The sequence below is a fragment of the Dipodomys merriami genome, unplaced genomic scaffold (genome assembly GCF_024711535.1).
Source record: "Dipodomys merriami isolate MVZ:Mamm:240054 unplaced genomic scaffold, mDipMer1.0.p SCAF_1, whole genome shotgun sequence".
In the NCBI taxonomy this organism is placed as follows: domain Eukaryota; kingdom Metazoa; phylum Chordata; class Mammalia; order Rodentia; family Heteromyidae; genus Dipodomys; species Dipodomys merriami.
Genome location: NW_027202270.1, coordinates 24,067,281 through 24,081,230, shown reverse-complemented (window position 1 = coordinate 24,081,230; position 13,950 = coordinate 24,067,281). Strand labels below are relative to the sequence as shown.

Here is a 13,950-nt window from a genome sequence, read left to right as displayed (position 1 = left end):
CCAAGATGTCCTTAAGCACATGCAAGGACAAATAAAAGGAATAATCAACTGATTCAATCAAAACAGATATGTCTTAAGTGCATTTTTCTAAGACAATGAAAAAGGTTACATACTGTATAGTTTAATGTATGTTACTGTTGCAAAAGAACAAAACTATAAAGATTAGATGGGGGTTATAAGGTGCTGGAAGGTCTGACTATAAAGGAAGTAAGGGAGTGTTCTGGGATGGAACTACTCTGTCTTCTGATGGTGGTTTTAGTTACACATTAAAATTCTGAGAACCACAAAGGGCAACTTTGTTGCATGGATACCAAAAAAAGGAATAGTATGTGCAATATTCATTTTTACAATTTAAAAAGAAGAGAGGATTCTTACAAGAAAAGTAGGTAATACAGTCAAATAGAAGTTGGAGAACTTTTTTTTCAACCGCTGGAGCTAAAACTAAGGTTCTCAAACTCTGGCTCACCTTTCTTGCTGACAGCTGATGCTCTACCATTTGAACCATGCCTCCAGCCCTGCTTTATGCTGGTTAATTGGAGATGAGTCTCTGATTCTTTTTTTTTGGGGGGGGGGGTCTAGTCGTGGGGCCTGAACTCTGGGCCTGGGCACTGTCCCTCAGCTCTTCAGCTCAAGGCTAACGCTCTACCACTTGAGCCACAGCGCCACTTCAGGCTTTTTTGTTTTTTTTATGTGGTGCTGAGGAATCGAACCCAGGGCCTCATGCATGCAAGGCAAGTGCTCTACCACTGAGCTACCTTCCCAACCCCTGAGTCTCAGATTTTTTTCTGCCTGGGCTAGTTTTGAATTGTGTCCTTCTCAACCTCCTGGGTAGCTAGGATTACAGGCTTGCGCCTCCCACACCTGATTAAAAGAAGGCATTTTGATACAGTCCAAAAATATTTTATAAGAAAGTTGGAATTATATATTAAAGGTTTTGAAGTACAATGGTTTTCTGGCTGGGTAAAAACCTTTTCATTACTTGATGTATACCTTGAGATACATGTGTGTGGAACAGCATGAGGTGTAGGATTCACCCCAAAATACTTGAGAAAAAAAACTGACGGAGAAAGACTGGAGAGTAGTAAAGGTAGACATTCATTATACTGCACTTTTTTTTTTTTAATCTTTGGGGTTTTCTACAGTTTTTGAAAGATTTGAAAAGAGTAAAATTTTTTCCCACTCTTTAGTAAAGCAGTAGGCATAGATCTACAGTTGGTTTCTATCACTATCAAATCTTTCCAATGACTTCAAATAAATGCCATGTGCCAACCAAGACTGACAAGAAAGTCTCCCAGAAATCTAATACTCTGAGCAAAAAACTACAGAAATTACTAAAGATTTGTATAGATTTGAAAGTAGCAAATCAAAACAGACTTTAATGACAGCATCAACACAGAAAGGAGCAAAAGTAATTTTAAAGCAGTAATTATGATTCCAAAAATCTAGGCCAAGACACAAAATTGCTAGACCTTTAAGTTTCCATTAATATTTACATTATGTTGCTTTCTTGCTGTGTCTGTCTAGATTGTTCTTTTGAGTGTTATTGTTTCTTGAAAACTCAACACTGTATTGATACAGATGAAAATCCTTCCCTGGCACAATGGTCAAAGCCACACAAGCAAGACACGAACTGTTTAAACAGTGTAAACCAAACGAAAGGTTGAGACTATATTCTGGATTTTCTCTTTTGCTTTCAGCTTTAAGTCCATGATGCAATTCATGCTTCTTCTGAGGTTGTAAAACAAGATGATGTTGGTAAGCTAAAGTAAACTACCAGTTTAGGAGTAATGAAAAAACAAATCTCAGAGATAACCGTAAGAATATGCTTGTGATAACAGAATGATGAAACCTTGTTGGGTGGTTTTAAGAGGGGAGGAGTGAGATTGATCAGGATATACTATATGCCTGTGGGGAAATGTCACAATGAAACACCCCTACACTAACAGATGCTAATATAGCTAAAAATATTAGCTAATAAAATACCTTAAGAAATGATCTCATTTTCTGATTATATAATAAGCAGAATGTTTTTAGTTCTAGAGGACTATAATTGTTGTGTGTGATTTAGGTCTGTTCAGCCTACTTTTACTATTCCTTTACTTTTGACAATTTCACCCTCTGCTTCTGTGACTGTTTCCCTCATCCATGTGTGTGTCCCTGTCAATCACAGTGTCTCTCCTGCCTTATGACACTGTGCCAAAGGATACAAGGATGATGCAGTCCAGTATCTCATAATTAAGTTCTTCTACAGTGGTCACTGTCTTTGTTAAATTGTAAGGAACAGAAAGAAAGAAAGTAGTCTAAGCTGTAGAACCAGGCTCTTGAGACACTAACCGCTACAGCTATTTGAATTGCACAAACCATTCTAATTCTTTCAGGTAACAACACTAAAGTGTTTTGCTTCCAATGTTTAGAATTTGGGTTTGTGAAGGAAAAGCAGCTGAAGAAATCATGAGAAGTAACTTTAGGTTTAATGGATCATAATTGGTAGTCACCATTCAAACTGAGATCCTTCTACCTCTAAACTAGACTCTCTATGATCTAAATTTAGCTTTTAATTCAACAGGGCATATAATGTATTCCCAAAGCATAGCTTCTCTTAAGATTCTGAATGGAAAGGAGAAAAGTTGGGATCAGGAGAGAGGAGGAATGAAGTCTATCAAACTTTTTAAATTTCCTGTTTGCAGAAGGGAGGTAAAAGATGCAAATACTATACTACTTAATTATTTCTTTTGGCCCATTTTCATAGTAATTAATGCATATGAGAAAGAACCAAAGCTGAGAACCATACAAACTTCTGTACAAGAACAAATTATAGCCGTAGAGTATTCTACCTTTCCTCCACTCTACCCAATTGTCATTGTAGGTACTGTTTAAGTTAAACAAACTCCACTTAATTTCACTTCAAAAGTATTTATGGTGTCAGTTGTACATGCAAAGAAAAACAATTACTAAAATCATGTTATCAGTTTACAAATTAAAATTAAACTTTCGTAATCATTTATTTTAAATGCTTAATATCTTCTATTGTACTTTTATTGACTTTCTGACACTATTTATTGCTACTTATAGTAGGGATCTTGCCAGGTTTGTTTTACCATTGTATTTTTTTAACAGAATGGTTTATAGAAGACACACAGTATTTGTTCAGTACAAACATACTGAATTGGTAGAAAATAAAAGCTACTGCTTTGAAACCTACCGTTACACTGAAAATTAAAGATGATGGATTACTCTGTTTTCCATTATAAATTAAACTGAATGGAAATCTGTTGAAAGCCCAGGCAGGCATCAGCAGTTATGCAACTCAGCACATTCTCTCAACCAGAGCAGCTCCTCACTCATCAACATTCACACAGACTTTCTGCACAAGGTTTGTTAGGTTTTACTTTATTTTTAATTGACACACAATAGTTGTATACATTCATAAGGTACAGTGTGGTGTTTTGCTTGAAGGGTTCCATTCACTGCTTAACAACAGGGGGGTTATGGTAGTTTATTATAGTTAAAATCAATACCCTAGGGAATCTGGAGCAAAAGGCAACTGAAATGACTTTGTATTTTAAGGGACATTTATTTTTCCCTTCCAAAGTCCAATACCGTATTATGTTTTACTATATATTAATATAAAAGTATGTGACTCGGTTTTAACGATTTAAGCATTTTATGCCTTTTAGAACTTTGTAGAGATAAACAATTAAGGCTTCTAGTCTTGAGAAAATCTTTGACCTCTTACTACATAAAAAAATTTAAGTTTAAGGCTTTTATGGGAGAATTTACATTCTTTGGTGTCAAAAAGATTTCTCCTTCCACTGTGTTAATCCTTTGTGGTTTGATTCTTTCTCTATGGAAAGCACACATAAAAACACATCTAGTGTTTCCCTTCTTTCCAGGTTATGTTTTACTTTGAGAAGATCTAAAACCAAGATTAGCTTCTCAGAGGCCTTGAGCTGTGGCAGATGTCTATGCATCACGGACAATATCTCTCGCAATCAGCTCCTTCATTATTTCATTGGTACCACCATAGATTGGCTGAACTCTGGCATCCACATAAGATCTGGATAAATCAGAAGATGATTGAATTTATATAAATAAAAGAGATTAGAAATTTTTCAACATTATCTCATCAGGTAAACTGTTAAGGCATTCATTTAATAAGACCCACTCAGTTCAAGTTCTCCAGTGTTTAAAAAACAGCATTCATCCTTGCTTGATATACTGGCAATGCATATAGCTATCATCCCTTGGCTTGAAAAGCTATAAATTTAAAATACCATTACATTTCATATGATTTAAGGTTGTAAAATTCAAAAACAGATAATATCTGAAGTCTTTCTAAAATTTGGAAATGCATGGAGTATTTTAATCTCATGTTTCCTTGGATAGTCGAAATCCAGTGATTTTTAAAGAAAAAAAGAGAGAAATTACTTATTTTCCCACATCCCTTTAGATCCTATCATCATAACTACCACCAGGAGTATAACCTGATGCTTAAGAAAATATTGCTTCCCACCAAGTTTAACAAGTAACTTATTTGTGGGAAATGATTAACAGTCACTCCTGTGGTGTTAAAATAATAAATGGCTAGCTCTGTTGCAAGATACATGCATGCACACACACTTACTATTATGGACTGAGCCCTGGGAGTTTCTGGGTGTTCCTGGGCAAGTGCTGCTCTACCTCAGAGCCACATCCCTAGCCCTAGGAGTTTGTAACCATGCCAACATACAGTTGTTCTTATCTCTTCTCAACTTAGTTTAACCTCTTAGCTCTGAGATGGGAAGGATAAATCTTGTTTTATAGATAAAAGAACTAAGATTCAGGAAAGTTAGTGTATTTATTAATAGTTACCTCTTTGTGGTCACATAACAGGTAACTAGCACAGTAGAATGAGAATATAGGTATGTAGCCTCTTTGGTAAGTATATTTTTACTATTATTACAGTACTTCCACTGGCCCAGGCATTTGAAGCTAATTATTAAGCTTTGTACTTTCTTAGCAGACAAACCCAAAGGTATTTTTTCTCAAATATAAAATTTATGTTTTAATCATTTACTTTTTAAGTCAAATTAAATGTGCTAACACTCCAGGAACAAGACCAACCATGGCCTTACATGAGGCTTTTCTGTATTTATCAGGGTATCTTGAAGACTAGGAGACACTCAGTAAATACTCGTATGATTTTCTGCTTTACAAAGGAAATTAATCTCAGGACATCCTAATGAATTTTAAAATCTAGAGCAACGTTCTCAAACGTATGTTTTTCTGGGCAGGCTTTGTTGTTCACCACAAAAATCAAGCGCTTGTATTTTAAGGACCTACCTGGCATGTAGGCCTACCTCAGCAATATCAAGGCCTTTAGACACTTTTGGCCTAGGTTGAGCATTTTTTTTTTTTTTACATTAAACAAGTTCCAAGAGAGTATGTGATAACTGATCAGTAGAGCTTTTATGAGTTACTAATTAAATGTAGTCATCAACTAAAATTAACAGAGAAAGGCAGCAGGAGAAATGTTTAACTACACTGCAACAAAGCTCTCCATCTCAAGCGGCTCTTCCTAGCATGAATGAGAAACTTTCAAATGTCAAAACCAAAGCTTCACTTCTTATTAGATCTACACCTAATGTGTAAGGCTGAAATAGACCTACATGTCTGTTAATTATTTTAAAACAAAAACCACTGAAGACATAGCACAGTGGAAGAGCATTCATTCATCAGTAATACAGGCCTTGAGTTCAAACTCCACTACCATGAAAAACAAAAACACCTCTTTTATCTTTGAAGCCAAGACTCAATAATATGTATGCATGCATGCATGTGCATGTTCACATACACATACAAATAATGTAGCTTAATATGAGGATATTAAAAAAATAAGATTTTTCTTCTTTAAAATCAAAGTTTGTACACTATACTTTTATTGTTAAATTGGCTTTTAAGAAAATATTAGGTGATATTATCTCTGTAGAAAAAGAAAAAATAGTCTAGAATCACACAGTCTTAGAATCACATAGCCAAGAAGAAAAATGATTAATTCTTCTTTTTTTTTTTTTGAAAAATGATTAATTCTTAAAGGAAACAACACAGGATTTAAAAATAATCGATTAAACTATACTTTTTCTTGCTATTGATCTAAAGGAATGGACTCAGAGAAAGAGACAAAGGCTTATCGTACATTATAATATGAAACTATGTAGATTGGTTGACTCATCTCCACTTAGAATATAAACTAAACAAGACAAACATTGAACACTACATGTCTAAATTCTTAGAAGTTCTAACAACAGAGTTAAACACAAAAATATAAACATCCATTATTTTACTTTCTGATTGTTACAGATGAATATTGTGAAAACATAAAAATACACAGGAAAAATTCCAATGATTACTAAGGTTATGTTGTCATAACTAGATATTTACTTCTCATTCCATGACTACACAAAGTTTTTTTTTAAAAAACAACAACCAAAAAACCTGCTTTTGATTAAAGCCTATTTGAAGCAATTCTGTAAAGATATTCCAAATCCAAGCCTGAGGACTGATTAAAAAAAAATTATTTAGCTACTTTCTGCATATATTCTAAAGTAAAAACAAAACAAAACAAAATCTTTGGTTGCTTGTTTTTATAAATGGTTGTAAGTTATATATGTCCAGTAATTAAAGCTTTCAGAGCTGCTCAGTTACTAGGGCATATTGGCAAATTATATCCATGCTAGAGCTTGTCCTTAATCAAACTTGAATTAAATGTTTATTTTCTTCAATAAGAAATATAAGCCTATCAAATGTTTGCAATTATGCTGGTCAAGATGATGAATTCAAGAGCATTAGGCTGACAGTTCAACTAGAATTTGATCATTTTTTCCTTTAACATACTATACTCAAAATTTAGGAAGTTTTTAGAAGCCCAATAGCATTGTTATTTTCAGTGACAGAATGAATTGGATTTTTACACACACACACACACACACACACACACACACACACACACAGTCATTGGGGGAGAGGTTTCTTGTGTTAGTTAGTGAACACTGGTTTTGTGCTTGTTGGGCAGGCATTTTGCCAGACCCGTACCTCTTTTTTGTTTGGGTTAACTCTCATATAGGGTAGGTCTTGTACTGTTTGCCTCCAAGCCAGGCTCAGGCCACAGTGTTATGCCTCCTGCACAGCCGGAATGATAGGTATGCACCACCACGCCCAGCTTGTTTATTGAAATGAGGTCTGGCTAATTTTTTTGCTCTGGCTGGGCTTGAAGTGATCTTTCTTGATTTACATCTCCCAAGTAGCTGAGATTATAGACAGTTGTAGGCCACTATACTTGAGAAACCTTTCTAAACTGAAATTACTGTAAAGCAAACAGAAAAATATTTCTAGGATGATAGGGAGAAATACCAATGGGAAACTGAGGCAAAAGACTGTAGGAAAAAAAGAGAAAGCTATAGAAATGGAGGAAGAACATCGAGGAAGAAACTATAAATTGGCTTCTCAGAAGATTCATATTTAGCACAATTAAAAAAAAAGAGATAAAAAATTTGGAAAATATTCTGACTTTTCAAAACTAAATAATCAAGTATTTAAGTTATGACATTTAAGTTACTTTGTTATGTAGCCTAATTATTCTTGCACAGCTATCTTTTACCTTATAAAGTAGCCTAAGAAATGGTTCAAGTGCTTGCCCAACAATGCAAGGAACCTGGCTCTGATTCTCAGTACAACAACAACGAAAAGTAGACAAACAAGTTAAGTAAAACTCAAAGTAAGCAAATTAAGAAGTAATGTATGTGTTTCAAAGCCAAGCATGCTTGTATTTCCTTCACTTCTTCTAATCATAACAATATGCTTCCATTTGAATGCATCTACTCCTTAGTGGAAAAATAATTCTTTACCCTCTTTCCCTCTGTATCTGATGTACAAGGTACACTAAGTAATTTTTCTTTCTTTGTTTTCATATGATTAAGAAGAGAATAAAAGAAAAATCATACTCACTTTGCAATAGGATACTCCCACATGTATCCCCAGCCTCCATGGAGCTGTACACATTCATAAGCTACACTGTTCTGTAATTCAGATGCCCTAGATAAGCAAAATAAAAAGCAAAAAGAGGAAAGCTGAATCTATTTTCATGAGGTACTTTATAATCAGGAAATAAAATATATATGATTGTTTAGATGCAGACACTTATCCAGCAATTCAAACAGGCATATTAGACGGCTAGAAAGGATGATACAAATGACATATGAAATAAATTCAGGTGAATTTTCACAGAAACTATACCTTCACTATTTGTACTTTTGTCTGGGTTTTTATTAAGGCTAGAAACAAAATATGGAAAACTCAAAATAGGTTTTGGCTATTTGGGCCTGAAAAAGATAAAGACTGGAATTAGTTTTTTAGATTCTCTATTTCATCTTAACTATCAAGCCGTCTAGTACTTTTTGACTTTGTAATGTCGTTCTTTCTCCAAATGTTATGATATAAATGAAGACAATTCTGTGTGTGGGTATGTTGTGTGGGTGTGTATGCATGTGTGTACATGTGTGGAGTGTACACGCTCCCACATGTGTGCACACTCTCATATGTGTGCATGCCAATACTGGGGCTTTAACTCAGGGGCCTGGGCTCGTACTTGGCTCCTATTCCCAAGGCTGGTACTCTACACTGGAGCCACACCTCCACTTTTTTTAAAACTATAAAAATTTTAAAACTATAAAAATTTTATGATTCTGGATGACATTGATTAAGATGCATTGTACTCAGAACCTGACTTATGGAGTTGTAACTCCTTGGTAAAACTACTAAATAATAAAATTTAAAAACGTATGGTTCTGGCTTTTCAGAAACAAACTGAAGGTAGAGTGAAAAATCTAAGAGGATGGACTACTGAAGGTGCATGCCTTCATATAGGTAACTTTGGGCTTGGATGGAAGGAGCAGGATTAATATGAAATACTTGAGAAAAAGTCATCTCTGATCTTACACAATTGTTTGTTTTACAGTGCTGGGGACTGAACCCCAGGTCTTCCACATGCTAGGAAAAAACTCTATTACAGAACTTATCCAGCAACAAGCTAAGCTATCAGTGATATCTATGGTATGAATGATAGGGTTTTATTAACCTCAAAACAACAATGTAATTTAGTTTAGAATTCTTTTCTACTTGCTTCTCAATAGTAGAAAAGATAAAGCAAAAGTATGCATAGGTACATTTTCGTATTTAAGCTGATTTTAACTTAAGCCACAGTATAGGTGAGGATGTCCCTAAGAAATAAACTAATAATCTAATCATTAAAGGACAAATCTCTGTGGAGTTCAGTATATTTTATACTTGGCAAATACTTTAGTGAACTATTTACTGGGCTACATTTAGTAATACTCACTACTTCAATGTTAAATATCATTATGCCTATAAATCTGGTGTTTTCAAAGAGTAAGCCAATAAGCTGTGAAAACTTCTCTTTCTCAGTAACATCTAAAATTCTTTTTTCCACACTAGTCAAAGAATTTGTTATAAACATAAAAAGTCTTCCCTAGATGTGCAAGTTTTTAGTAACTTCACTTTGCATTTCTGTCTGGCAATTTTATTATTATGGAATTATTACATAAAAGTTTTATATATAGGTCCTTTTTACAAATACCTCATATTTCACACTACTGTTCATGTTTAATTTTAACCAAAGCCTTTTAAAGTTTAATAGTACAATGTTTATTCATTTTATGGAACGTACAACTTTTGACTATACAGTATTTTTTTCTCAGACCAGGAAAACATTTTACATAAGAAAAATCCTATCACACCAAGTCATTTCCTGGATAATACAAAGCTGTCCCAGAAAGAATCAGATTTAGCTGGAATATATAATGAAAGAACTAGGACATTCTTTTTTTTTGGTCCCGTTGTAGGGCCTAAACTCTGGGCCTGGGCACTGTCCCTTAGCTATTCAGCTCAAGACTAGCACTCTACCACTTGAGCCACAGCCCCACTTCCGGTTTTTTCTTTTTTGCTTATGTGGTGCTGAGGAATTGAACCCAGGGCCTCATGCATGCAAGGCAAGCGCTCTACCACTGAGCCACCTTCCCAGCCCCAAGAACTAGGACATTCTTGCAAGAGCCCTCACTGTCTTACCCTTCAGTCTTACCATACTTTTGCCACTCTTTAGGCAATATGTAATTAAACTGTTATAGGAATGAACTCATCAGTCACTCTATTTTAGTCTCTTACTCTTTTATTTTAAATATTAAGTTATAAATTAAATACCAACTTGCATAATTTTTAGCACATTATAAAAAGGCCTAAAGGAACTTTCCAGCAGTATTATAAAGTTAATTCCTACAGCTATTTTTCATTTATATTGCCTTCTTCCTATAATACTCTCAAGGCTGCACTGAAAGTTGGCAGCATTCCGTAGGAGTTTGAGAAAATAACACATTTTAATTATTGTAGAATACATACCAATATTTCGCCATGGAAGCAGTAGCAGAGTCCAGGCGTTTCTTTTCATGAAGCTGCAGACAGCTGTCCACGAAAGCTCTGGTTACACATATGTGTGTTTTTAATTCTGCTAGTTTGTGCTGTACCGTCTTGAGTTGAAAGGAAAATAAAAGCATGGTAAGAGTACACATTTTTACTCAGTATCTCAGAATTACACACACACACACACACACACACACACACACACACACACACACACACACACACACACACACACACACACACACACACACACACACACACACACACACACACACACACACACACACACCTTCTAGAACAAAACAAAAGTGGAGTTGCAGGTTTTTTCTCCCACAAAGGGGAGGGGGAAAGAGATATACATTCTTTAATAAAGATTAAATTGAGCCAGGAGCCAGTGGCTAACATCTGTAATCATAGCTACTCAAGGACACTAAGATCTGAGGAATGAGATTTGAAGCCAGCCAGCCAGCCAACCTGGGCAGATAAATCTGAAATACTCTTATCTCTAATTAATCAGTAAAAATCTGAAAGTGAAGGGTAGTTTCCAGTGATCACGCACAAGGCTTGATTTAAAAAACTAAGCAAAAACATGAGGTCCTAAATTCAAGCCCCACTAATAGTACTAGCATAAAATTTATTTTAAACCCAGTATATTCAGTGCTAAGAAAACATGTGCCAAAAGATATAAAAATAGCTAAATTACATAAATTATCTCTCATGTTTTAGACTTAAATTTAAACAAAGAAAACTACTTTTAAACAGCATGACTTTAGTGCATGAGCACCATCTTGTGGTATAGTCCTTTAGGTACAGCTACTCAAACATCTTTTTTCCTCTAGAGACTGAAGGTTTATTCTTTTATCAATGAAATTAAGTATATGCATTTCCCTATACTGCCTCCTTGCCTTGAAGTGAAATAATAAAGGAGCAAGCTGGAGAGAAAATCCAACACCCTGTAACCTCTTTTATCTCTCTCCACCCTCACTCCCAGCATTAGGTGTATCAAGTCTCTAAGACCAATGAAATGTTCTGGCTTGTCAATGTTAATATACTATATATGTATCTATCTCCTCCTACTGCCCAGGGACAACCAATAGTATTCCTGTTCTATTTAGACAATCCTCAATTGTTATTTATGGTTCCCTCTTTGGTCAAGTTTTATTTCATTTTTTTCACTCTTGGCTCTTACTCCAACTTCTGATTTTACATCTGTTGCCTCTGGCACCAACTCTTCAGGAAACTGGCTTGGGCTGAAAATACTGGCGCATTCTATTTATAGCAGCTTACAAAAGTACACCCTATTCTAGCTAAAGTCTGAGGCCCAGCTGTGGTGAGCTGGCTCTACCTTCCTTGTGGAGATTCAGATAGAAATGTTTTTGATCATTCTGCTGTAGAACTTAAGGGCCATTCACTTTGGCTAACAGATGGACAAAGTACAAGTTACTCATAAAAGTGGCCAGAGTAATTCAAATTAGGAATTAATCCATCTCTCCTATCTATACACTTGCTTGGAAAAAAAAAATACTGCGTCATATCCACAATGAACTAGTGAAGGAAGAGTGCTACTGCCACCTTCTGAAAATTTAGTGAACTTCTGCAAGAAGTTCAGTGAAGCACACCAACATATGTTTTAAGAATTCTGAGCTAGGGGCTGGGAAGGTGGCTCAGTGGTAGAGCCCTTGCCTTGCATGCCGCCCTGGGTTCGATTCCTCAGCATCACATAAGCAAAAAGAAAAAAGCCGGAAGTGGCTCAAGTGGTAGAGCGCTAGCCTTGAACTGAAGAGCTGAGGGACAGCGCCCAGGCCCAGAGTTCAGGCCCCACAACCGGACTCCCTCCTCCCCCCCCCCCCCCAAAAAAGGAATTCTGAGCTAAATTAGGAGACTTAGCAATCAGTTCCAGGGGTTTTTCATGAAATGTTTACTTATCCATTCTATCTATCTATCTATTTAAATGCAATGTTAATTATATTATTTGTATAATTATATTTTATATATACATAGAATAGATGAGTAAACATATATATATACACATATATACATAGGTGAGTAAACATACATATATATATATATATATACACATACATGTATGAATGATTATTTCCCTACTATGACACTTCATTTGAAAAACCTTTATAAGGCAATCCAACAATTTCCATTGTACTTTTGCACTTATATGATGTCACCTGTGACAATGTATATGCTATTTAAAACATGAATAAAAACCTTTAACCTTAGGGGAAAGTAATAATAGTTTTCTAGTTCCATCATGTTTAAATGTCAAATCACATTTTTTTGAGGCACTCAGGCAACCTAGGTAATAGTATAATCATCTTTGTGGTAATCTAATATGAATTCCATAAATAGGAAAATGCACATTTGCAGTGGGATGGAAATTATATCTAGTTGATTCCATTTTTAAGTTGGCTTTAAGTATTATTCTATAAAAATGTTTTAATAAACATTATTGATATGAAGGCTAGATTTTAGATGCAAATGATAGGATTCCACTTTCAGTACAGATGAAAAATTTACATTCTGATACAAGTGGTGCACATTTTTATATTTCTAGGAACTTTAGCATATATTCCTAGAGTCATAGATATCATATTACATTGAGTGCTCAATGGAATTAAAAAAATAACTAACAGAAAAAGAATGTGTGACAGCATTTCACTATAGATTGTCAGGTGTTATTCTGTGGGGAGGTGGGGGTAAACTCAGGGTCTTTCACTTGTCAGACAGGTATGCTACTGCTTGACTCATGCCTTTAAATCATTTTGCTCTCATTGTGTTTTGCATGGATTCTTTTTGTCCAAGCGAAACTAGATCATGATCCTTCTATTTACACTTCCAGAATAGCTGGGTGACAGCTGCATACCACTACTATGCCTAGCTTTTCATTAGTTGAGAGGAGTCTTGCAAACTTTTTCCCTAGATGGGTCTTCCACAGGCTGGATTCCAGCTTCTGAAACAGCTAGAATTACAAGTGTGAGCCACTGTGCACAATCAGTATTTTGAGTAAGATAATTTAACAGACATGGAACACTGTCCTTCCTCCAGGATACTAAACATACATGACACTTAGTCACTGTGCATTGTGATCCCTGATATTTCTGAATCCCTAAGGGGAGAAGCCAGGCACTGAGAATTTACTGACATATGAAAATTCATAAATGAAAGGGAATATACAGTATTATATCACTGCTCTTAGCTGGGCATGGTGATGCATATCTGTTAATACCAGAATTAGGGAGGCTAAGGTAGCAAGACTATTGAGTCTGAGGGCAGGCTAAAACTATAAAGCTAGACCTTTCAGAACACAAAAACAAACCAAAGTCTTTGCTCTTAAGTAAAACACAATTTGTTTTGTCATTCTCATGCTTTGAAATTTTTTCTGCATCGAATATACATGTCAATGAGATTGTTCTAGGTCTCTCTTATCAGTAAGACAGAACTAAAGACATTTTTTTAAGACAGAGAAAA

General features: G+C 35.2%; 1 protein-coding gene across 1 annotated transcript in view; it reads right to left on the bottom strand.

The window, feature by feature from the left end:
- Window positions 1-3,374: 3,374 nt before the first annotated feature.
- Acadl (acyl-CoA dehydrogenase long chain) overlaps window positions 3,375-13,950 on the bottom strand; it is a 37,606-nt gene continuing 27,030 nt past the window's right edge. The window contains exons 9-11 of the mRNA XM_070017843.1: window positions 10,447-10,574; window positions 7,984-8,070; window positions 3,375-4,057 (exon numbers count right to left, since the gene is read on the bottom strand). Coding sequence (XP_069873944.1) covers window positions 3,964-4,057; window positions 7,984-8,070; window positions 10,447-10,574 — 309 coding nt within the window. The 3' untranslated portion in view covers window positions 3,375-3,963. The remainder of the gene's footprint in view (window positions 4,058-7,983; window positions 8,071-10,446; window positions 10,575-13,950) is intronic.